Source organism: Peromyscus leucopus, chromosome 14 (genome assembly GCF_004664715.2).
Source record: "Peromyscus leucopus breed LL Stock chromosome 14, UCI_PerLeu_2.1, whole genome shotgun sequence".
In the NCBI taxonomy this organism is placed as follows: Eukaryota; Metazoa; Chordata; class Mammalia; order Rodentia; family Cricetidae; genus Peromyscus; species Peromyscus leucopus.
The window spans coordinates 75,015,421-75,040,692 of record NC_051075.1 but is presented as its reverse complement, the minus strand read 5'-3'; the positions used below and the strand labels follow the sequence as shown (position 1 = coordinate 75,040,692).

General features: G+C 45.4%; 1 protein-coding gene across 1 annotated transcript; it reads right to left on the bottom strand.

The window, feature by feature from the left end:
* Window positions 1–90: 90 nt before the first annotated feature.
* Window positions 91–25,152, bottom strand: Ccnk (cyclin K). Its single transcript, XM_028882097.2, is given in 15 exon segments — window positions 91–821; window positions 823–1,387; window positions 4,418–4,492; window positions 7,028–7,061; window positions 7,589–7,717; window positions 7,720–7,886; window positions 8,221–8,390; window positions 9,237–9,294; window positions 9,873–9,978; window positions 14,490–14,621; window positions 16,422–16,503; window positions 16,941–17,188; window positions 22,444–22,475; window positions 24,838–24,951; window positions 25,059–25,152. Coding segments are annotated over 12 exon segments (1,773 nt in total). The 5' UTR covers window positions 17,138–17,188; window positions 22,444–22,475; window positions 24,838–24,951; window positions 25,059–25,152; the 3' UTR covers window positions 91–763.
* Between the last annotated feature and the right edge of the window lie 120 nt (window positions 25,153–25,272).

The window sequence follows — 25,272 nt, the reverse complement described above, 5'->3', positions numbered from 1 at the left end:
TGTAGCCTAGAATCCCTTTTCCTCCAAAGCAGGCTGCTGCTTCTGCAGTGGACTGCATGTCCTTTACTCAGGTCCCACACAGACAAACAGTAGTTTCAAAACCATTTTATTTGGGTAACTGACTGAAGGATTCTCATTTGTAACCAAGATGGATTCACAGTATGTTGTTACAGTCACACTTAAAAAATATATCTCTATGTACAAGACTTTGCAAAGAGATGTAAACATACATTATTTTCCAAGTCCACACCTCCTTTCTCCCTGGAGGAAAGGAGACATCCATCCAACAAGGCAGCCCCTCCAGATGACAGAGGACAGAGTTACAAGCTAAGTGGGACCACCTGACCTGCTGGGGCCACAGGAAGAAGCACTGAATGGAAGGACAACAGCAGACAGGAGGACACAGCTACCAAAAGTTGAGTTCCCAGGAAAAATAGGCACTGATTTCTACAGGGAGAGTCCCTCCTTTCTGAAGCTACTTACTGAGCCAATGTGGCTACTAGCGTCTTCACTGGTGTAAGTAACCCCATGCAGGACAGCCGGCAGCTGAAAGGGGATGTGGTCTCTCCACATCAGGTACTATCAGGTGCACGGTTCTCATCCCAGGCCCAGCCTCCCATACTGTAACTATGTGGCATATACAAGGTACCCTGCTGCTACCCACCCAATCTACTCTTCAAGTTGGTTGGAAAACTCTTGCTTTAAAAAAACAACAGCAAAAACAAAACAAAACAAAACAAACCCCAAGGGAAAAGGCATCATGTTATCTCATCCAAGCTGCCCGCCCTAGCCCCCCGACAGGCGGCATGCCAGGTGGGGGATGGGGGGGGAACTGGGGGCTGCCCCCCAGGGGGAACAGCTGGAGGTGGGTAGCTGGCTGGTGGCAAACCCAAACCTGGAGGAGGGTGAGGAGGGACTGCATGAGCGGGGGGCAGGCGTGGAGGTGGGGGTGGGAAATTGGGGTTGTAGGTAGGGGGAGGTGGAGGGTAACCTGGGGTAGGGGGAGGAATGGCGGGGGGGGGGAAGGAAGCTGGAGGTGGGGGAACAGGAGGTGGGGGTGGATTGGGAGGGTAGACATGGGGGTGGTAGGGAAGGTGAGCAGGTGGGCCATAGGCTGGGGGGAGGGCACCATAGGAGGGGCCCTCGGTCTTCATCATGGATTGCAGGCTCTGGAAGCCCTCTCCTGACATGTAGGAGCTGGTGGTAGACATCCCAGTCATGTAGCTGGAGGGCGGCGGGGGTGGAGGCCGGTGTGGCAATGGTGGGGGCTGGTGCACAGGAGCTGGGTGGGCTGGAGGAGGAATCTGGACTTTGGGGAGGTCACTTGCTTCCACTGGACCAGTTGCTTCAGCCTCACCTAAGGCAGGAGCAAGGGGAGGCTTCCGGTCTGTAGAAGAGAGACATGTCAGTAGGAAGGCCCAGCCCTGGGGTAAGAGGGCCAAGCAGCTTTTAGGGACCCCTGGCAGACTAACTATTTATGGGCACTGGTAAGGTGCTGCCATCCCCCAGGGCTAGGTTACAGAAGAGCGAGGGGTGGTACCACCTCTGTGGCTCAACAAGTCTAGAGGTCCTGCACCTTCCCACAGGGTCTTCTACAATATCCTCCACGATGCTGGGTCCCCCCAATTACTAGGCACAGAAAGCATAAACAAGCTCAGCCTAATTCACCTCTCCTAGCACAAACAGTGGGGGCTTTCCGCCCGTCTGTTCCCAAAGCCTGAGCCTGTCAAATGACAGAGATGACAAAGTCAGACAGGAGCCAGCACTCCACAAGAGTGGCCTTTCTGTCTGTTTTACTAGAAGGACAAAGATCAAGCTGACTGCCATTTCAGATCCACAGGATGGGTATGTGGACAGGCGTGCAGCAGCAGCAGCACTCTTGAGAACAGACCACAGACCTGTCCACAGCTGCCGGGGCCACAGGCTCTGCTCCTCCAAAGCCTCACAGCAGGCTTTGGCTTGGCCTGTAATCCTGAGTCATGGCTGCACCTCTGATGCCAGGAATCCCCCCTATCACTACCACATATACACTCAAAAACTGTGTTCTGGGGATGCAGAAATGGCTCAGGGGTTAAGAGCACTTGCTGCTCTTACAGAGGATCCAGGTTCAGTTCCCAGCACCTATACAGCAGCTCACAACCATCTGTAACTCCAGTTCCAGTGGATCCAATGCCCTCTAACCCCTGTGGGGACCAGGCATGAACATACTGCACAGACATACACACAAGCAAAGCACCCCCCCAAACACACACACACACATCACTTGTCCCTTCACAGGGCCGTTCAGGAACACAAGCACAGGAGCAAACCTGCTGGCTACAGAGACCACCTAGAGGGAAGTGAGGTAAAGAGCTCCTCAAGAAGCCCTGTGTGAAAGATGCTGGGTCCTAACAGGGCAGGCGGACATGGGATAGTGAAGGTGCCTGCCCAAGCACTGGGGGCACAGCCACACCACTGCTTGTCACATGGCCCAGAACTGGTACCTGCTTTACCCTATTCTCACCAAGGTGAAGGCAAGCAGAAGTCTGGCTTGGCAACAGATATGTCAGAGGGCCTTGACTGGGATGATTAGCAGCCACCCTCCTCCCTCAACAAATGGCCAGACGTATCTGTAAAAAAATCTGCTTAGGCTGGGCAGTGGTGGCGCACGTCTTTAATCCCAGTACTCGGGAGGCAGAGGCAGGCGGATCTTTGTGAGTTCGAGGCCAGCCTGGTCTACAGAGCTAGTTCAGGACAGGCTCCAAAACTACAGGGAAACCCTGTCTCAAAAAGCATTTAAAAAAAAAAAAAATCTGCTTAAAGTCTGGGGCAAAACCCCTTGGTTCCAAAGCTAAGTGATGTGTACATGAAGTATAACCCCTTTAATTCCTCCTATGTCATTCCATGACCACCTGGGTTGTGAACATGCATATCTAGCCTCTTTTTTTTTTTTTTTTTTTTTGGTTTTTCAAGACAGGGTTTCTCTGTAGCTTTGCGCCTTTCCTAGATCTCGCAGAAGGGTTGGGATTCAAGACTGGCCTGGGCTACACACAAAGACCCTATTTATTTAAGGAAAAAAAAAAAAAAGCTGGGCATTGGTGGCGCACGCCTTTAATCTCAGCAAACTCAGGAGGCAGAAGCAGGCAGGTCTCTGTGAATTCAAGGCAAGCCTGCTCTACAGAGTGAGTTCAGGTGTTATACAGAGAAACCCAGTCTCAAAAAATGAACCCAACCCAAACCAAACCCCAAAACTGAAAAAAAAACTGACGACTACAATCTTTACCTCTGGCTTGTCTAGTACCCAGAGTATTTGCCCCCTGTACTGTGCTGGGGTAGAGGTCTCACCTCTGTGTCACAAGCTGCAGCCACACAAGGCCCCCAAATGTCCTCTAAGCCTGGCTGATGACCTTAGCATTTCTTCAGTTTAGAGTTCTACCTTTCTCCTCCCATCCTTCTTCATAGACAGCTACCACAGGATCCCAGGGACCTTGTCTGAGGGAGTGCCTGTAGCCTAGCCCACTCATCCATCTTTGCTGCCACATCTCCCCGCAGAAGAGCAATGGTTGCCAGGCAACACTTTCTCCAACTAGGCCCTTCTGGAGCTGACCTGGCTCCCAGGTACTATGTTCTGGGCTGGTCTGCAGTCAACTTAACGGGAATTCCTGTGTTCTGCATGAAAGGGGGTAGGATCTGAGACATTTATAGTAGCTGTTTTCTTTGCCTTGAGCAGGGCAGGAACAACTTGCTGGACTACCTTGGGCTCCCTACATGTGCCACATCTCACCCAAGCTAAGCATGGTGCTCCCAGAGCACACATCACCTCTGTTCTCACGGCACTGAAGCCTGTGACTGCATGTGGACACAGAGAGCCACCTGGCAGCTGCTGGCTGCAGGCAGGAGCTCCACAGCTGGGGCTAGTTACGCACACTCCCCACCCGTCAGAACAGCCAACTGCCAGGTGCAGGGCCCCGGAACACACCAGCTCTCCTGCACCCATTTTTGAGAAGGGTACAAGTAAAGAAAGCTGTCTGGGAAGCCTCCCAGCCCCATGTAGTGCAGGGACCTCTCTACCCTTTCCGCTACTCTCCAGTGACTCTCAACGATCGCTTACTCTTCACAACCCACCAGGAAGACATCTTGTCAAGAAGAAGCAGGTGAAGAGACTGCAGCCTGAGAGCAACTCTGTTCAGATCTGGATAGACAGTTCTCAGCTGTTAGGGTCTGCTCGAAAATTCATTTACCTCATGTAGTTCAGTATTTCTGGGGGTGGCTGGTCAGTGACATGTCAAGTCTGCAACATCTACAAATACCTATTTGTGAAACCAGCAGTTTTGAAAGCTCCTTCCTGGTGCACATCTATCTTTGCTGGACCCTCCAGGTCATCCCTCCAGTAGGTGGTCCCAAAGATGCTGGGCAAGTGGTATCGGCAGGCACATACCTGGAGGTGGGTGTGCTGGAGGCAATGGTGGGTGAGTGATCTCAAGTTTGGGAATTTTAGGTGGTGGTGGTGGTTCTAAAAAGAAAAAGTGGGTTAAAAACGTCACTTATACTCTGTCACGTCACTAAATCACATAAGCAGAGAGTTCTTTGGAGAAAAAGAACAGGCATCAGCAAGGCATCCCAGGAGCAGGAAGAGCAGCAGAGCCACCATGAACCCATCAACCCTGCTAAAAATTAACAGCACAGCTCAGACACCTCCTCACCATCAGGACGGGCTGACTGCTCCCTGTCAGCACACTGGCCTCTCTGTCACAGTCCTTCAACAACTTGAAGGGGCAGTGAGCACTCAGAATACAGACAAGCCCTGCATAGCAGTATCATGTCACCAAGCCCCCTGGGTGCTTACGAGACACTCCTTCAAGTCTACTTTCTCACTCTCCTATTGATTTCCAGCTGGGAGACTGTCAGCTGTGCATTAATTGTGGAAAGTGGAGATCTGGAAGCAGATGAGTAGATGGAGAGAGAATGTGCATGTTCAATAGCACCAATCCAGGTAGAGGCAACAGCATAGCCTCAGGGCAGGTGCCACACACCACCAGTCCCCAGAGGAAATGCAAGGTCACCAGAACGAGCTACAGAAGCCTAAACCTTAAGCAGGCACAAAGCTCGTGGTTGACCTTGAGTTCCACCCTGCTTGTTTCTGTGGAGGCTTTTGTCCTGGAACTCCAGAGCAGCTTAGTTCTAGCCCCTCTACTGGTTTCTCTCCCACACTGCTAACCACTTTCTCATGGTTTCAGGTCACCAACACTGGCTGGATTCAGGTGCATTTCCCTCCCTTTCCTTGGCTTTAGACATGGCATTACCATGCAGTCCCAGGATGGCCTTGAGCTCAGAGTCCTTCAGCCTCCACCTCCAGAGGGCTGGGATAACAGGCTCAGCTTGCACAAATAACTGAACTTCCAGGCCCTGCCTCTCATCCAGACTCACAGCCCTGACTCCACTCTGCATCCCTGGACCCCCAATCAGTACCTTTCTTGACCTCCTCTCTCTGTAATTGGTACCATTCCCATCTTCCTCTCACCACAGCCAGGACAAGTAAAGCTGCCGCACAGCTGTGTGAAAGCCACACACCTTTCTAACAGCCAAGTGAAAAAGTACAGGCTGTATTACTTCATTTAACGTGACACACTAACACTTTATTTCGACATGTACTCAATATAAAATCCTATTCATAACTTTTATGTTCTCTTTTTTTACACAGCCTTGAAATAACACTGTACTCGGGAGGTAGAGGCAAGTGATCTCTGAGATCTAGGCCAGCCTGGTCTACATAATGAGTTCCAGGCCAGCCAGAGCTATCTAGTGAGACCCTGTCGCAAAACAACAACAAAAAACAAACTACAAAAGCCTTGGAAATTTGGTGATTTGTGCTGACAGTCCCTAGGATGTGGCCATGTTTCAAGGGCTGGCCTGGCCTCAGGGGCTGACAATCTGTACAGCGTGGGGAACTCCCAAGTCCAAGCGCATCCCAGACCCCCTCTTCCTGGCCTGAGGGCCAATGCCAAGGTGTGGCCAGTATCTTTCCACACCTAACCATTTATCTTACTCATTATCCTACTAATGCTGTCAGGAACCTGACCTCAAAGGAGCCGACCCTGGCATTCTCCCGCATTGAAAATCTTTAAAAGCTCCCAACAACTATATAAAGTCTGATTCTCCATGTGGCCTCTGTGATCTGGTCTCTGACCCAACTTGGGAATGAAAGGCCAGGCTTTCAATCCTATCAAAGGGTTCTTCACACTAATAAGACTCCTCCTGTCTGGCCTCACTCTCTCAATTCTTTGCTTCCTGCATCCTTTCATCTCAGTACTCTGGCTGCTCAGAGGTAGGCCCTCCCTCCAGGGTCATGGTGGGCCAGTTTCTCTAACAGAACCACAGTTGCTTATCTTGACTGTACATCCTACACGACACGGATCACAGCCCACACTGTTTCTTACTCTCAATGCCTGTCACGGGAGCTAAAATTCATTCACCTGTACTGAACTCATCATTCTCCCAGAGAGTCGAGAAAATACAGCTTTAACTTGAAGACCTCACAACACTGTGACTTTTTAGAGTGTAATGAGACTGACACAGGCAAATGACTCTAATTTTTTGCTCTTGAATCCTTCCGATTCTGCTTATCCCATGTTAAAGCATATTAAGTAACTTGTGAAAAAAACAACAAAAACCACAGCATTACAAAGTGCTTTGGCTTTCTTAAGCTGCTAGGATATGTCCAGGGATCACCTGTGTCCTCTGGCTGCCCACAGGCTCTCTGGCCCTCGACTGTCTTCTAGGATGGACTCATCTCTCACAATAAACACCACTGCAAAAGTCCCTCATTCATGACTACACCTTCATACGTATTTCTAAGCACAATTTTTTACTGACAGTACTGTCTCAACTTAATGACACCTTTAGTCAAAGTACAATCTAAAAACAGTCTGGTGATGAGCAGAGATGACAGCACTCTTGCTGGTAGACAAAGGCAGCCATGGGCTCTAAGCTTAAAGCTGCTGTACACCTGAAAGTCAGCAGAGAAAGGCGAAACTGGAGGCCTGCTTACCTGCAGCTTTAGTCTCTTCCTTGGGAGAAACCACCTGTTATGAAAAGAAGCACAACTGTGAACTGAGCCTAGTTTGGGTGAAGGCAAGGCTAAGAATGGCAGAACATGGCCTCTGGCAAAACATTATTTGTGACCTGAACTTGCAGGGCACACTGTTGGCATCTAGGAGGTCATTTCTGCTTCCTCCTGTCCCTATAAAGCCTTCAGGCCCTCAGTGCATGTAAAGCCTAGGGGCTTCTGGTGGGAGCTGTCGAACAAACGGCTTCCTTCCCTGGTCAGACTGCTGCCATGGGGAAGACGGTGCTCCATCACCAGCAAACTTTGTAAACATTCCATGCCACACACTGGAACCAGGTCCCAACAGGTTTCAGAGCCCACTGGGGTAAGAGAAGCAATGAAGCTTCTCCTCCTTAGCTCTCGGAGGCCATTAACTTCCTGACTTCTGGATGCACAATCTGACTAAATTTTGGTGGGTTCACCTCTTGCCTTGGGTGTTCATGGGACCCCTTAAAAAATGGACTGGCATCAGAGTGTGATGCCAGCAGCCGCAAGCCCACTCACCACTGTGCGCTTCGCCTGTCGGGGAGGACTAGGTTGTGGGGACGGCTTCTTGGGCTGCTGTGCTTGCTGCTGCTGCTGCTGCTGCTGCTGTTGCTGCTGCTGTTGCTGGGCGGACTGCTGTGAGTCCTTCGGCGCGGCGGCTGTGCTGCTTCAGAGCCTTGAGACGGCTGTGACTGCGGTACTTGTGGCACTTGTGGTGTAGGTTGAAGAGATGGGGGCTGCTGCAGCTGATGAGGGGTGTGATGAGGCATCTGTTGTTTCCCTTGTGAGTAAAGATCCAGGATTTGGTGGCAGATGTCTAAATGACAGCAACAATTACATTTAACACAAACCAACATTTTAAACCAAATTTTACCTAGTGGAGGAAAAAAAAATCACCTCTGATTCTTATAAGAACTACTAAGTAGCAATCACATTTTAAACTCAACCCATCTTTGTTGTGCACAAAACTGGGCTCTACTTTTAGTTCATTAAGCTCTGTGCACATTCAAAGGAAAATCATATTAGATAATCTAAAGATGCTACTGAAAAACCAGGATAGCTACTGATCTGGGAAAGTCCACTCTTAGGACTTGGGGCCCACAAGGAAGATTCATCAACATTCTTAAAAGGAAGCTAGGCATGCCAGGTACCTTCCAGAACATCAACAGGGACATCTTGAACAAACTGTTCCCACCATCTCCTGTACATGGGCTTGGAGGTCCATTCTTGTATTTCAAATTTGCATAAGCGTCCCGCAAGATACATTACTGCTACAGCTATGATCTCTGGCTCCCACTGCAGTGACAGGGTGGTGCAGAGACTAGATCAACAGGAAAGAAAACCATGATTTGCATTGTGATAGCTAACATTCATGACCAAACCAACACACAGAAATTAGTTTCATATTTAGCAACTAGTCAGACTGCTTACTTATCTACAAGAGCCAAAAGCATTATCCATTAAAAAAGCAAGTTTTAAGTGCCAAAATAAGCTGCTGTAAACCATGGTTACCAACTTGCTTTTTAAAGACATGAACCATAGCACATTTCAGAGACTGCTGCACTATGTGACAGATGAGATCAGGCTGTGTCTTCTTTCTAGCTGCTGAAAATCCAGACAGTGTACTGTCTGCAAAGGAACTCTCATGGTTGCTTAAGCAGTCTGTAAGTCAGATTCCAGATGTTTCTCTGCAGGCCACAGAGTGCAACTGCCAACAATTATAGTCACTGGCTCATTGGGGACATTTAAAGTTCTGAAATCATCACGAGAAACCAAATGGGCCCTAAGCAGTCCAGCATGCACTCTCATTACATAGTCTTTACTTTCCCCTCACACCACACTAATGCAATAGGATGAAAGAAATCTGAGTGGAGAAGCACATGACCTGGAGTCAGCTCTGGGCAAGTCAATTTTCTTCTACTTGGAGATAATGGGTTTGCACTAACTGGCCCATACACCTCTGCATCTTTTAAAACATGAATTCGGCGGTGGTGCACACCTTTAATCCCAGCACTCAGGAGACAGAGCCAGGTGATCTCTGTGAGTTCAATGCCAGCCTGATCTACAGAGTGAGATCCAAGACAGGCACCAAAGCTACACAGAGAAACCCTGTCTCGAAAAACAACAACAACAACAAAGAATTCAATCAACATCTGAACACGCATACCTGTCATTTACAAATGTCCATGCCATTTGAACCAACTTTTGAATTTTGTTTTTATCACCTAGAAATGCAAAAAAAAAAAAAGAGTTAAACTAATAGGAATAGTAGAAAAGATAATTCACAGGAAGTCACAAGTATTTACTTAAAATCTCTTGTGTGTCAGCGCAGCAAAGAGCTTTTGTACAGAAAATGATGACAAATGACATGGGTTGACATCCTACCTCTTGATATTCTCGACATGACCTGCGCTGAATCACCATTTATGGGAAATGTGGCTCCAAGGCTAATTTTATTAGTCTATTTAAAATCCTGACTCATTTCCCTGTCTCCTATCACTTGGCAACAGGATGACAGAACCTGTTTCTGCATAAAGGAAAAGCATTAACAGCTCCATTATTGCACTGTCTGAGTGAGCCATGGTCTGGGTACACTTGACAGGGAACTTTCTGTTTTTCTCTTTTGAGAAACATAATCTAAGTACTGTCAAATTAAAAAGACTTGATTTCAGAATGAAAAGTTCTTAAAAAAACAATTGGGGATATGGTTCCGAGGTAGAGCACTTGCCTAACAAATGCAAAAGTCCTAGTTCCATCCCCAGCAATTCAACAACAACAGAGCGAAACCCCCTTGTCTCCTTACCTTTGAGCTGCTTTGCGTATTTGAGTAGGAACTGGTATGGATGTTCCACTTGTAAATCAAACTTTATGGTCTGCAGTAAGATCCTTTCCAGCACCATGACTTCTTCCTACGGCACAAATGTTGGAAGAGTTGATTATGACCTCAGGTCTCTGCCTGTGCTCTTAGCTCTATCTTAGCAGATGTTCTTTGCTCCTTCCTACTTCTACTCAGCCTTTTAACATGGGTGCACAGTGATAATTTAAAAACTCAAACAGGCGGACAAACCAGAGACAACCTTAAAAAAAAAAAAAAGCAAGAAGCAAAAGCTTTTAGAGGCATTATTATGGCAAATACACAAGCCACCTTTGAAAACTAGGCCTTTAAAACCTGATTTTCTTTTTTTAATTTTATTTTACAATACTATTCAGTTCTACACAATAGCCACAGAGTCCCTTGTTCTCTCCCTTCCTGCCCCCTCCTCTTCCCCCCAGCCCACTCCCTATTCTCACCTCTTTCAGATCAAGGTCTCCCCCGAGGACTGGGATTGACCTGATAGACTCAGTCCAGGCAGGTCCAGTCCCCTCCTCCCAGACTGAACCAAGCGTCCCTGCATAAGTCCCAGGTTTCAAACAGCTAACTCATGGAACGAGCCCAGGACCTGGTACCACTGCCTAGATGCCTCCCAAACAGATCAAGCCAATCAACTGTCTCACCTATTCAGAAGGCCTGATCCAGTTGGGGGCCCCTCAGCCTTTGGTTCATAGTTCATGTGTTTCCATTCGTTTGGTTATTTGTCCCTGTGCTTTATCCAACCTTGGTTTCAACAATTCTTGCTCATATAAACCCTCCTCTTTCTCACTAATTAGACTCCCAGCGCTCCAACCGGGGCCTAGCAGAAGGAGATACCAAGAGGAAGGAAGAGAACCAGCTGAAATGGGGGAGGAGTCATGGGGAGCAGTGGGGGAGGGGAATGAATGAAAAGGTATAATGACACATAGTCAGGAAGATGCCATGATAAAATCCATGACTTTGTTGGCTAAAGTTTAAAAGTAATCTAAAAAAAAATAGGTTTGATTTTCTGGACCTGGGTTATCTCACTTAATATAAGGCCTAGTTAAAGCCAATGGGCCACAAAGTCAAAACAAAAACAAAACAACATATCAAAGTGGTGGAAAGGCAACTCAAGAGAAGAAGGGCTGGTGTGAGTAAGAGGAGGGAAGGAAAGTGTAGCCAGAATCTATCACACACATGCATGCAATTGAACAATTTCATAAAGCATTTAAAGGAAAAAAAAAAACACCTAATTTTTATGCTCATACAAGGGGTATGTATGCCATGGTGTACATGTGTAGGTCAAAAAACAACTATGGAGCTCTGGTTTTCTCCACCTATCTTTATGTAGGTTTTGAGGTTGAATTTAGGTCCATAGGGTTGCACAGTCCCAACTGAGCCATCTCAGTGGTTCCACTTTTGGACATTTTGAGGTAGGGTCTCACTCCAGCCTAGGCTGACCTGGAATTCACTATGTAGCCGAGGGTGGCCTCAAACTCACAGTGACTTTCTCAGTCAGTCTCCCACATGCAGGAATTATAGGTGTGATCCATTCTGCCAGTCTGACCTTTTATTTATAGATCATTAAAAAATGTAATCCCTCAGGACCTTCCACTGGATGCTGACATGACAGAGGAAACAAGTGGCTTCACAATTCAGAAGCTGTGTGCACAGGGAGAGAGCGTATGTACACAAGCTTTATCATTTCTGAGCTTCACTCATTCATAAAAGATGCTGAAGAGAGATCATTCTATCTGAAATGCCACCTCAAATCTTAGCCACATAAAACCCAGAGCTCACTCTTGCTCTTTACAGACTTCTGTACATCTCTTGCCATGCATACCTCTGGGAACTTACTGAGTTTATAGTGACTTGGGAAATGGAGACTTTCCAAACTTTATAGAATCAGCTATGCATATCCCGCTAACAATCTTTTTAGCTTTGAACAGTTTCAGAGTGTTCTGTTTTATACAAGGCTTATTCTTTAGAGTTTTACTGCTATCTATTGATTCTCTGTTCTTCATACTTTACTTTAGCTAGTGCCCTTAAACAGGTACTTGTAGAAGTCGCCCATCACACAGCCCGATGATGCCTAGCATTCACAGATACTGTGGAATTAGAGAGGAAGTTTGGCTAAAGAAAGGGTTTTGTGGAGAGTGGAAAATCTCTCATCACTAACTCTTGCTCAAACACTTGAGTTCTGGGAAGAGGAGACGGGTAAGAGGTTCTTACCCTGGAGCATTATGTCATGGAATGTAGAAGATTCTTTAACATTCAGTATTTCCCATCACATGGCAAGTTTGAAGTTTTCTACCCTAGTTTCTTAGTGTTCTCTCATAAAAGCTTTCTAAGATTTTAGGAACTTGCACACTGTAGTAAAACCACCTTCTCTTGCCTATTATCATCATCAGGGCCTGCTTCCCAGTGGCACCAGCATTTCCTCTAAGTGTAGAAATCATCTTTACTGAATATGCCAATGACTTCCAGGCTGTGGCCCTTTAGTCTAATGAAGACAGCCCCAGGTCTAGTTTCCCTGTGAGTTTCAGATACTCAGTTAATGGGGGTAATTACAAGTCTCCCTGCAAACACCATTCTCCAGGATGCTTTATTCAGCCTCACCTTGTCTGAGCCTCTGGGTAGATTGCTCTCACAGCATCTTCAAATGATCTTTTAAAGCATGTACCACAGCTAACGATCAGGTAAATGATTATGGGATTAAAATCTATCCTGCCAGTCCACTGTAAGATCTACTAAAGCAGGCCGGGCAGTGGTGGCGCATGCCTTTAATCCCAGCACTCGGGAGGCAGAGCCAGGTGGATCTCTGTGAGTTCGAGGCCAGCCTGGGCTACCAAGTGAGTTCCAGGAAAGGCGCAAAGCTACACAGAGAAACCCTGTCTCAAAAAACCAAAAAACAAAACAAAACAAAAAAGATCTACTAAAGCAAAGACAACACCCTGTTTTGCAACAGGTATTTTACGTCTAGTTTTAAGATAGAGGTTGAAAAAAATGAATATGTAAAAAATTAGTATTGCTGGGAAAAACAGTTAAAGCAAAGCTAGTACAAAAAACCCTCCAGCTAACCACTTTATTTTTCCTGAATACTTACACTGCCAAAACAATCGTTTCACCTCTGCCTAGGGAAAATGTCTCCCTTGACATCTTTATCTTCTTATCTGGGTGCTTCCCAGTGCCTCTTAGCTCCCACATCATGTCTGGGAGACTGTGCATGGCAGATAGGAAGTACTGAAGGTTAAAGGAGGGTCCTCCAAAGTACCCACCAGTACACAGTACTGCTGTCAGGTGCCTTAGGCCTACAGTGGTCCCAGATCTGTGACATCTTACCTAACTCATCTTAGCTACAAAGATCACTTGCCCTGCGGCCAAGGCCTGGCTGAAGCACATGACTAGCATGACTAGTCAAATCAATGACATAAGATCTCACTGCTCTGTAGAAATCAGATGTCCACGGACATAGAAAACATTCTTCGAGGGCGCATTTTTAAAAAAATAAAATTGCATTGCACTTCTGGTTACTGCTAACGTAAGTTCTGAGTAGGTTCAAATGGTTATAAACAGGGTAACATATAATTAAATTCAGGTCAGAACGATCCACAGTCACAACCCTTACAACGCATTAGTGTTAGTCATAACCACAATATATAGATGAGTATTCTGGACCCTTGTTAGTTCTGCAAAGCTGTAAGGAAAATGACTGCATGTTTTATACACACATACAAATGTTGCTTTGGAAAAAGAAAAGATAGTTGTTATGAGATAGTACAAGATAGTTAAGAAAGAGAAGACCGGGCGGATGAGACAACTCAGTGGGTAAAGGTGCCTGCTTCCAAGCCCGACCACCTGGGTTTGATGCCCAGTACTCCAGTATGGATAGAGAGAACCAACTCCCTCAAGTTGTTTTCTGACTTCGAGAGGTGTGTGCACACCCATATACGTGTGAGATACTTGATTACACTGTGTAAAGATACGTCACTGAGATTGGTTTAATAAAAAGCTAAATGGCTGATAGAGAGGCAGGAGGTGTAGGCGGAACTTCTGGACACAGAGAGCTCTGGGAAGAAGAAAGAGGGAGTTGCCAGCAGACACAGAGGAAGCAGGGCATGCAGGAGGAGAGGTAAAAGCCTTGAGCCATGGCAACGCGTAGATTAATAGAAATGGGCTAATTTAAGAACTAGTTAGAAACAAGCCCAAGCTAAGGCTGAGCTTAGGAGCTGGTTGATGGGACAGAGAAAGACTCATTACACACATACACAGGCATTCAAACACAACTGTGATAAAGAAACAATCACAATAGTGCATGTCTTCTTGAGTCAGAAGCAAGTCAGCTGGGAATGGGAGTCTGCTGAATCTACTGGACATGCTGCCATTCTCAGAGTTCTCAAGTGCTGTCCCGCACATCAGGAGTACTTGGTCAAGCCTCGGCCACATGACCTCCCCTTGCAAAGCCAGGAAGGCTTTTTCATAAGGTCCTCTTACGAACCCAAGAACTAGCAGGCACAGTAAGTAGCTTAGAGCCCTTGCCAATGCTCCAGATAGCAAGATTTGAAGGCAGGAAGTCTGGGTTCTTACCTTTGGGTCATCTCCAAACTGGCCAAACTGCACATCATTTAATAAACTACGAGCTGTTTTGATGATATCTTTACACTTTTTTGGCGTTTCCTCTACTTTCCCAGCCAGAAAGAGACAACAAGCTCCTGTTACCTAAAAGAGGAAAAGACACTCTGACTGGTTAGCAGAGATCCCATGAGACAACGTGAGAATGTTCTGACCTTACAGTTAGTCAGTACTCAGTCTCCTATCCACAGCTCATTGCAAATATCCCAACCCTCTGAAAGCTGGAAGGACAAGCTAAAGAACCCTAAAAATAAGTGGCTTTATAAACCAATTGAAATCTACAGTCTTCAGGTTGTGGTGTGTGTGTGTGTGTGTGTGTGTGTCTAAGATGCATGGCACCTTGGGTATGAGCCCTCAGTCTGCAACAAAAAGAAACATGATTTTTTTTTTTTTTTTTTTTTTTTTGGTTTTTTCAAGACAGGGTTTCTCTGTGTAGCTTTGCACCTTTCCTGGAACTCACTTTGGAGACCAGGCTGGCCTCAAACTCACAGAGATCCACCTGCCTCTGCCTCCCGAGTGCTGGGATTAAAGGTGTGTGCCATCACCTCCCAGCGAAACATAATTTTTTGAAGATAACTGTCATGATACAAAGAGAATAACTGAGGGAACAAAGTCCTGGGTAATTCCTTTCCTATTCTAAATGGAAGGACAACAGCTCAGTGAGCAGAGCCTGCTCTGGAAACAGCAAGCTCAGTCTGTCAAGACCAAGGCCACACTTGCTTTCTTCCCTGCTGTGATCTAACGTGTGCACCTGCTCTGCTCCCCAACTTACATGCTGAAACTAATCCCTAGAGTGGTAGTACTTAGGACTGCTACCTTCCTGAGAGAGGTCTGAAGCAGTCTGCTCCTCTCTACCACTACCTGAGGATATAGCAAGAAGGCACACTTTCTATGAAGAATGGGCTCTTACCAAACACTCCATTTGTCAGCACCTTGATCTTGAACTTTCGACTGTCGGGACTGAGAGGAATTATGTTTCTGATATAAATTACTTAGTCGAAAGTATTCTGTTACAGCAACCCAAAGGCCCAAGCCAGAGGCCCGCAGTTGCTTCTGGGCCCCTTCAATTCTACACACTATACTTGTCCTACGATTCTACTGCACTGGATGTTAGACACTGCCAGTGGATGAAGCTGACATCGACACTACCTCCTTTGAGAACCTCACAAACCAACAAGGAAAACAGTTATTGAAGGCTTATTATGAGCTGACTCAGCTTACCTTCCCATCTAGGGTAACCTCACTTTTTTTCCCCCAAATGATTTTTATTTTATGTATATCAGGATTTTGCCTGCATGTCTGTATGTGCAAAAGATGCATGCTGGTGAGGGAGTCATATCCCCTGAAACTGGAATTATAGGTGCTGGGGATTGAAATGGGATCTTCTGTAAGAGCAGCATGTACTCCCAGCCAGCCAAATAGAGTTCCTGACTGACGACTGGTCATCATACTGTGTGCCTCCTTCTGCATCTTCTCAAGCTGTTTCTTTTAGACTGCTGTCTTAGCCCATACCAGCCCTGGTATATTCAAAACTTAGCTTTCTCATGGTACTCTCTCCCTTGCACAGTCTACTTCCTAGATATAATATCCCCCTTGAATAATACCATCCTGTCAATACACTTAAGTTATGGTCTTACTTAAACCCAAGTTTACCTTGTGAAAGATAACAAATAAATAAACTGTTATATAAATTATAGTAAGACTGTGGTCCATATTGACCCAAACAAAAAAAGATTTCAACAATGTTAATTGGAAAAAAACAAAATTCAAAATGGAATTTGTTTATATATAGCATGTACCCATAAAAACAACCATTTTCTGGAAAATAAGATGAAAAGACCCATTAGCCAGTAAGTAGACATAGCAGCACTTGAGAGTTACACTTACGTATCGTGGGAATTGCTTGAAGGAATGAAACATATAGAATCGATGAAAGTAAATGATTCCAGTTGCCAGGGTGTCATAGTGTCTGTTGTTCTGGTTAAGGCTTGGTCTAGGAATGGCTACAAGTTATGTTCTTAGCTACTAAGGGAAGCAACAAGAACAGCCCATATCAACAAAGTCAACCATCAAGTAAATGGGTGGGAATTAGAGGCTATCAGAATTCTAGTGTCAGAATGAGTACTGCGAAGATTTGTAATTTAGCAAGCCACAAGAAATACTTGAGATGTGATCTTACTAGGGCTGGTTTTCTCCTAAGTAGCCATTTGCTCAACAGCTAAGCCTACATATTTAAATGATAAGACAGAGACAGAATCCCTGAACAGCCAGTCAGACAACTTCGACATCAAAGGTACCGAAGACTCATGCTAGTGCACCAAAGGACTGCACGCTTGTCTATGGCAGCTAATCTAATTCTTAGTGGTGGAGAGCTTATTCTCAACAAATCCCAGAGACTCAGGATACAGTCCCAAACGTGTGCCCACATCAAAGATGAAGCGAGCCCCCTCTCGGCGGTACCGGGCCTCAGTGGCTGGATCAAGTCCTTCAAGTTGTGAGGGTGTATGCGCCAAGTCCTTCTTATCCCAGTACCAGCATGGTTTTGTGTGGTCCAGGTTTGCTGATGTGACTGAAGGGCTTGAATTTTCTTTGTTCTCCTTCATTTATTGAAGTAGCCTTGTTCTTCCCAAAAGGGCCTCTGGAATGTTATAATCCTAAGAGAAAGAAGGAAAGATGCAAAAAGGATGCCACACTATTAATAATTTCAATCATAAATAATCCATAATCACACAACGTGGCAAACAAAAGATCAGCTGAGGAGCTGGAGAACACTGTAGGTGAGGAGCAGCTCAGACTGATTGCATGCTTTTAATCCCAGCACTCGGGGAAGGAGCCGTTTCTGTGGGACGAGACCAGAAAGACCTGAACATTCTGCCTGAGGCCAACCTGGGGCCCAGATGCCCATCCTGCAAAGTCCAACAACTTGGAGGTGTTGGTGAGATTGCCCTGCTGATCAACCTGTTCAGCTGAGATCCATTCGGGAGAGGTTTCAGAAGCCTGCAGTCTGAGGAAACAAGATCAGCTGAGGAGTTGGTGAGCGAGCAAAACGCAACCCGAGAACGCAAGAGTAGGAGCCGTCCAGCCACTGAACCAGATCACCAGAGTCATAAGCCCACCCTACACCGACTGGGAACAGGTAAGGCCCCATCTCCAGACCGGCAGATCAGGTCTCTAGCCCCTAGACACCAGCCATCGGTGCCTCAGGGGCCAGGCAGCTACTTTTCCCTGCTCCCTCACCAAGAAAACCATCCCATGCGACGCCAACCACCACTAGATCCATAAGCCCACCCTGCACCAATTAGGAACAACTGCTCCCTGAGACAGAACCCACTAACCGATTGGACTAAGCTGTTCCCAGAGAAACAGCCCAATAGCACTGATTTGACCAAGAACTCCTAGTGGACCAAGACTAACAATTAGAACAAGAGAGGCACCTTCAGACACAGACACTGCCTACACCGAGCAGAGGAAGAGATGAGTAGACGCCAGTGCAAAAATACAGGCAACAACATAAAGACCTATATGACAACATCAGAACCTAGCGATTCTACACACCTGCAAGACCTGAACATACCAACACAGAAGAAATCAATCCTAAAAATGACTTTAAGAAGATGATAGAGGCCCTTAAAGAGGAAATGAAAAACTCTCTTAAAGAGGAAATAAAAACTTCCCGCCGGGCGGTGGTGGCGCAGCTGGGCGGTGGTGGCACACGCCTTTAATCCCAGCACTCGGAGGCAGAGCCAGGCGGATCTCTGTGAGTTCGAGGCCAGCCTGGTCTACCAAGTGAGTTCCAGGAAAGGCGCAAAGCTACACAGAGAAACCCTGTCTCGAAAAGCCAAAAAAAAACAAAAAACAAAAAAACAAACAAAAAAAAACTTCCCTTAAAGAAATGAAAGAAAAAACAAAAAATTGGAAGAAATCAAAGAAAGCCAAGAAAAAGTAATTAAACAGATGAAGGAAACAGTTCAAGATTTGAAAATTGAAATCGAGACAATAGTGAAGACACAAACTGAGGGAATGCTGGAAATAGAAAATCTGACTAAACGAACAGGAACTACAGATGGAAGCATAACCACACAACATGACCGAGGCAAGACCCCTCAATCCCCAACGTGCTACTGATTGCTAGTTCAAAGTTCAGGGTACTCTCTCCAAAGCCAATTCAATGCACACCCTAACTGAATCCAGCACTGATGGTGGTTTAGGACAGCATTCCATACCCTGAATTCTAAAGCTGAACACAAGTCTGGATGCCCTGCTTTCTCCCTGCCTTTTTTTACACTGACATATAGCCTCTGTTGCTGGTTTAGATTCCATTCTTCAGTACAACCTGGGCCTGTCTGACACCCTATGCTCATGTTCCCATATTACCCATATCTACAATTAGCACCTACTAGTCAGATTTCCTGGTTTTTACTTGATTGCTCTTATGAATGTCACAGGATTGGTTTAACTCACACAAAGTCTCTAAGCCAAGCATAGTACTGTGGGGAAAGGGCAGGAGGTGGTCCATGAGGAAGCATCTCCTTTAGATTCTTCTGGTTTCTACCCCCCTCAGAACTCCCAAAGGTTCTAGGTTGACAGCAGATGGAAACAAAGAACTTACTCAAGGTCACCACAAGTCAGTGCCTTGCAAAGTGGCTCAAAAGCAACATTTTTACCCTGGCAGCAGAAGAGTTCCAAACGAGGGGGTGGAGTCAGACAGTCAAGTGAGAAAAAACCCAGTTTCAGACTCAGGCCAGAGGCCCATCATTGCGTCTAGAGGCCTGCCTTCTTCAGGGCCTGTATCATTTCTGGTGGGAGAGCTGACAGCAGCAGAGCAGAGCACTCTGCTCCTGGCACCTGGGCTGTTCTACAGGGAATCTAGTCTTTCCTCCAGCAGGAAGAACTAAGCAGCTGGAGAATGCATCTGTTTGAACAGTCCGGGGGGAACTCTGATAGACTTTAGGAAGAGTCTCTGAAAGCAAGAAAGGGATGGAGTGGTGCAGAATTAAGAGTTTTCATCTTTAACCCCACAAGAAATGAAGGGGAAGCAAACTGAAAACAGAGGTAGCAATCAAGAGTGGCAGACATTGAAGGAAAATTAAAGGATTAAAAGTCGCCAAGGCATTCAAGGGGCTGGAGAGATGGCTCAGCAGCTAAGAGCACTGGCTTTTCTTCTAGAGGTCCTGACTTCAGTTCCCAGCACCTACAGGGTGGCTCACAACCACCTATAATGGGATCTGTGCCCTCTTCTCTCTATCTGCAGGTGTACATGAAGACAGAGCACTCATATACATTAAAAAAAAAAAGAGTCAAGGTATTCAAATGGGCAGTGAGTTAAGAACACTGAAAGGGACTCTGTGGTGATGGTCTCACATCTTTGAATATTATAAGAACTACCCATTTGTACATTTTAAATATTTAATTTTGTTTGACATGAGTTATATCTCAATAAAGTAGATTCAAACACACAAAAGAACATTCTTAGAAGTGGAAATATGGAAAGAAACCTAAAGCGGGCACTAAGGAATAAACCATGTTTATATGAAATGGCTATAAACATCTTGTTATTGTTTTTTCTTCCCAGCATAAAAAGGAATATTTGCAATCAGGAGAAAGCCCCATAGGAAGGACCGTTTTGCTCTCCACTCCTCTGTCTGTCACCACGGCTTTATAGTTAATTCATACATAAGTGAGTTTTTACAAAGATACTGTTTTTCCATATTTCTGCAGGCTGACTTTCAGGTAGAAGTTTCCATGAATATCTCAGGTTCTTTAAACCTAATACTTAGAAAGCCAAATTCCTCTTGCCTCCCAGAAAAACCAAGGACCTTGGCTGAGGAGTTTAAAAAAAAAAAGGAGAAAAATCAACACAGAAAGGAAGCCCTTTCCGGAGGAGGAAACAAAAGTTGGAGGAAGATGTGACAGGTGATATGTTAGGGGGAGGAAGTAGCTCCTGAGAGAAGATCTCAGAGGTTGGAGCAGAGTTGGGTGGGGGAAATAACCCAATGAGCAGATGAGGCTGGAAAGATCTCAGAACACATGTGGAAAAACTTGTTCAGGTCTATAGTACCTTGATGTCACTGGTCACACTTCACACCAATAGTGCACATAACAGCACCAACTGGGCATTCACTAGCCTTCATTCATTAATGAGACTTTAGTTTAGAAAGCAGTTCATACACTACTGAGCGTCAAAAATTGGTGTTCACATAATTCTTACAGTCTTATGGCCTGGAGCTAGCTATGTAGCCCAGGCTGGCCCAGAATTCACAATCTGTGATTACAAGTGTGCACTACCATACCTCGTATAATCCCTCCCACCTCCTTTCATTCTCTTTTCTTTGAGATAGGGTCTCTGTCTACATAGCCCTGGTTGTCCTGGAACTCACTATGTAGACCAGGCTGGCCTCCAACTCACAGAGATCCTCCTGTCTCTGCCTAATAAGTGTTGGGATTAAAGGTGTGCATCTCTACACCTTTTTGTTTGTTTTTAATCTCTCTCTCTCTCTTTAAAAGATTTATTTATTTATTATGTATACAATGTTCTGCCTGCATGTATGCCTGCAAGCCAGAAGAGGGCGCCAGATCTCATTACAGATGGTTGTGAGCCACCATGTGGCTGCTGGGAATTGAACTCAGGACCTCTGGAAAACAGCCAGTGCTCTTAACTGCTGAGCCATCTCTCCAGCCCTGTTTTTAATCTCTTAAGTTACTTTATTGTACATTTAATCTCAAAAATTTATGTGTGAGATGTGTGTGTGTGTGTGTGTATAAAGAGAGAGAGAGAGAGAGAGAGAGAGAGAGAGAGAGAGAGAGAGAGAGAAAGAAAGAGAGAGAGAGTTTGAGTTGGTTGGCTATGAAGTATGATCCAGATACTCTGTAGGTCACGGCTCAAAAAATTTTCAGTTACCATGTCACACAATGTTTTCTTAGTCTCAGAATTTATCACTGAGAATTTGAAGTTAATGGAGCCAAAAAGACAGCAAACAGCATTGTAAAGTTAGCAAGTAAATTAGGCAGGGCCCTGATTTGCTGACTCTAAGAATGGCATTTCCTCAATCTGCACATTACTTTGTTTCTATAAATGCAACACTGCATTGTAGATCACTTTTATGAAGACAGGGCTTCCTCTTACAGCAGGTGAATTCTGTAAACTTAACCATTTTTAGTAAGTTACCCTTTGTCAGTTTGAGTCTATTATCTTTGCTTTTACAAACGGTGGAGCTAAGGACGGAGCTCCATGGTAGAATGTTTGTCTAGTGTGCTGAGAACCTAGGCTCAACTTAGCACTGCAAAGAAAAAGAACATCTCAGTGTCACCTAACATGCTACTTATTTTTACTACATTGTCTGTGTGTGCATCTATTAATTTGAGAAGCACAATTCTTTTAAAAAAGATTTTAAATTATGTGCATGCACATGTGTCTGTGTGTAAGTATATATACGTGCCAGCACAGGTCAGAGGCTGGAGTTACCAGGACATTGTGAGCCATCTGACTTGGGTGCTGGGAACCACACTTGGAATCCTCTACAAGAGCAGTATGCATTTTCTTCTTCTTTCCTTTCAATACCTACATTCCATACAAAAAAGTTTTTTTTTTTTTTTAAATTTTATGTGTATGGGTGTTTTATCTGCATGTGCGTCTGTACCATGTACATGCTTGGTATCTTTGGAGGTCAGAAGACAGTGTCAGATTCCCTGGGATTAGAGTTACAGACATTAGTAAGCCACCATATGTGTGTTAAAAATTGAACCTGGGTCCTTTGGAAGAGCAGCTAGTACTACTGAGCCATCTCTCCAGCTGCTGGTTGCAGTCTTAACTTCTGAGCCATTGCTGTAGCAGGGAGAACCATGGTTCTTAGACACTTTGTGATTCAAATATTAATCTGAGTAAGAACAAGACTAGAGCCCCATAGCTTACCTCTGAGGATCTTTCTTCAGGCCGACATCAACCTGCCAATCAACAAGTCTAGTTTAGTAATAGGACCACAAATCAACCTAAAGATATATATATCTTCTTAAAGATATTTGTATTTCTTGTGCCAACTAAGATATAGACTATTTTATCCTCAGATGAAACCTAAATGTACTTATGTCCAGCAACCCACTATTTACCACAGTGTAACCAACTCTGGGTGCATCCATGTGTGTGAGGGTGTGATCTCCTGTGTGGGCATATGTAGAGATCAGAGGATGACAGAAGGATGTATTCCTCAATCTTACTTTTGAGACAGGGTTTCTCACTGAATCTGGAGAAGTTTCAGCTAGATGGGCTGGCCAGCCAGTGAGGCAGAAGGACCCACTGTGTTTCTAACACTGGAGTTACAGGTGTACCATGATGTCTAGCTTTCTAGGGCGCCAGGGGTCTGAACTCTGGTTTCCGTGCTTGTATGGAAAGCACTTTACCCTCAGAGCCATCTCTCCAGTCCCATTTTTTTGGTATGTATTTTTAGAAAGATTTATTTTTTCATTTATGTGTACATGTGTGCCTGTGTAGGTTCCAGTAGAGGGCACTGGATTCCCTGTGGCTGAGATTCTAGGCTGCCAGGAACTGCCTGTCATGGGTGTTTGGGAACTATGCTCAAGTCTTCTGAAAGAACAGCAAATACTCTTAGCTGCTAAGACATCTCTTTAGCCCGAGTTCCATCCTTTAACAAAAAAAGAAATGTAATCTGCATCACTTCAATTTTTTCTTCCTGATGTCTGACCATTCATCAGTTCTTACATCAAAGAGATAGCTGATCTTACTCTAAGAAAATTCGGGAAGTACCAGCCTCTACTGTAGTTCTCCACCATTAACTGTATTTGTAGATATTCTCAAAAGCTCTGAACAATGTTACAACATTGAAATTACTCTGTAATGTAAATGCTATCTAATTTATCTGATCTAAAGAATACGAATTACATTTAACCCAACTAGGTATTGTTTAAAAATTCTTCAATTTAATTCCCTCTGACTATCCTTACCCAAGTTTAAAGAACACAAGCAGAGAACTCTTTTCTTCTTTTTATATACTCAGTGAATTTGCTGCATTCAGGCATCATCTCCTAAAACAAGCTCACTCACTTTATGTCAAAATCATGATCAACTATTAATATGCCCGAATAATACGGCAAAATATGTGAATACCAGACAAAAGGAGAAAACCACTAAAACCAATTCTACTCATCACAGGTGATTCTTTAGCAAACAAGGATCTTGGCAACACTGACAACTTTAATCAAAATGTTTCCCAACATTTCTAAGGCCATCACCCATTTATTCTAATTCACTTAGCAAATACAGTTTACTAAGTGTCATATAATGGTCTAGGTACTGGGACTTGAAATCTCTACACTTTCATGGAATCATTCATAGAAATGTGTAACACAATAACAAGGTGTTGCCCAATTATTCTGTAAAAAACAATATATATCAAGATATCACCAAGGTCAAGTATGTAAAACATAAAAAGCCAGTCTTTAGCCCAGACTCGTGGCACAAGTCTTTTTAACTCCAGCACTCTGAAGGCAGAGCACTCTTTGACCTAGAGGCCAGCCTGGTTTACAAAGAGAGCTCCACACCAGCCAGGATTATACAGGGAGACATTGTCTTAAAAAAAAAAAAAAAAAAAAAAAAAAAGCCAGTCTGTAGTAAGTGATCAGGCTGTTTCTTACATCAGATGACTATGGAAAGGTCCGTTTTATCGGCAGTCCAAAGTTAAGAACACCACCAAGTACGTTATGCACGTTAAACTGTTGAAAAACTTTCAGATAAACATACAGATGTATTTCGACACTTACTAAAGATCAATTTCCCTAACAACAAGCTGAACCAATCACCCAGGAGAGGATGGTGTTTGGATAAGAACAAGTCTAACTGAGGAAGTCCCCTTTTCTTCATTCCTCGACCTACTCTTGTTCCACGGTCCAAGAGTCACGGAACGCTCTCCAAAGTCCCAAGCCTAAATAACAGAGGGATCCACATGCTGCGAGAAAGTAGTGATGACCGGTCAGTCTGCGGCAGCGAAAGCCTCCCTCCCCTTTTCCTCACCTGCTAGAACCCACCCTTCAAATCGCAACCACCTTCCTCTGGGAGGTCGGCTACCTAAGTTCTTGGCATTAGTGTCGCACCCCAAGCCGCAGACCCTCTCCCGAAGCTCCCTCGCCTCCACTCAGCGTCGCCTGATCATTTCAACGTGTATCGGGGTTAGAGGGCGGCGGAATCCGGGAAGTGGAACTCTCCCAGAGAGCCCAGGAAATTGGACAAGCCCTACTCGGACCACCAGGTGCGCGGAAGGTGAGCGGCGCTGCCCGCTGTCAGCTAGATACTCACCCCTCGCCTCAGGCCAACCCCTTAGCAACGTCTCTCCTTCCTGACAGCAGCCATCTTGGATGTGGAATGTCGGGGAATACGTCATCACCCTGCGTCTCGTGACGTTATAAGCGTCTGGAAGGGGCGGCGAAAGTCAGGTGTGCACCAACCAATTAGAAGAGAGTAAAGCTTAAAAAAAAAAAAAAAAAGAGTAACAAGTCTTTCGTCACGTCTCCGCCTACCCTGTGGCCCTGTGGCCGGCCGCCTGTAAGGGGAAGGGAACCGCTCGAATTGGTCCTCCCATCCGCCCCGCCCAAATGGCGAAAGGGAGTTCGGGAGCAACCGAACCTGTTAACGGAACTTGGGTTTGAAGGCGGGGCCAGGGCGCCCGTCGTTCAATCACAGCGCCACTATGGGCGAATTCTAACCAATTGTGTCCTTGAATCTGGCCCCGCC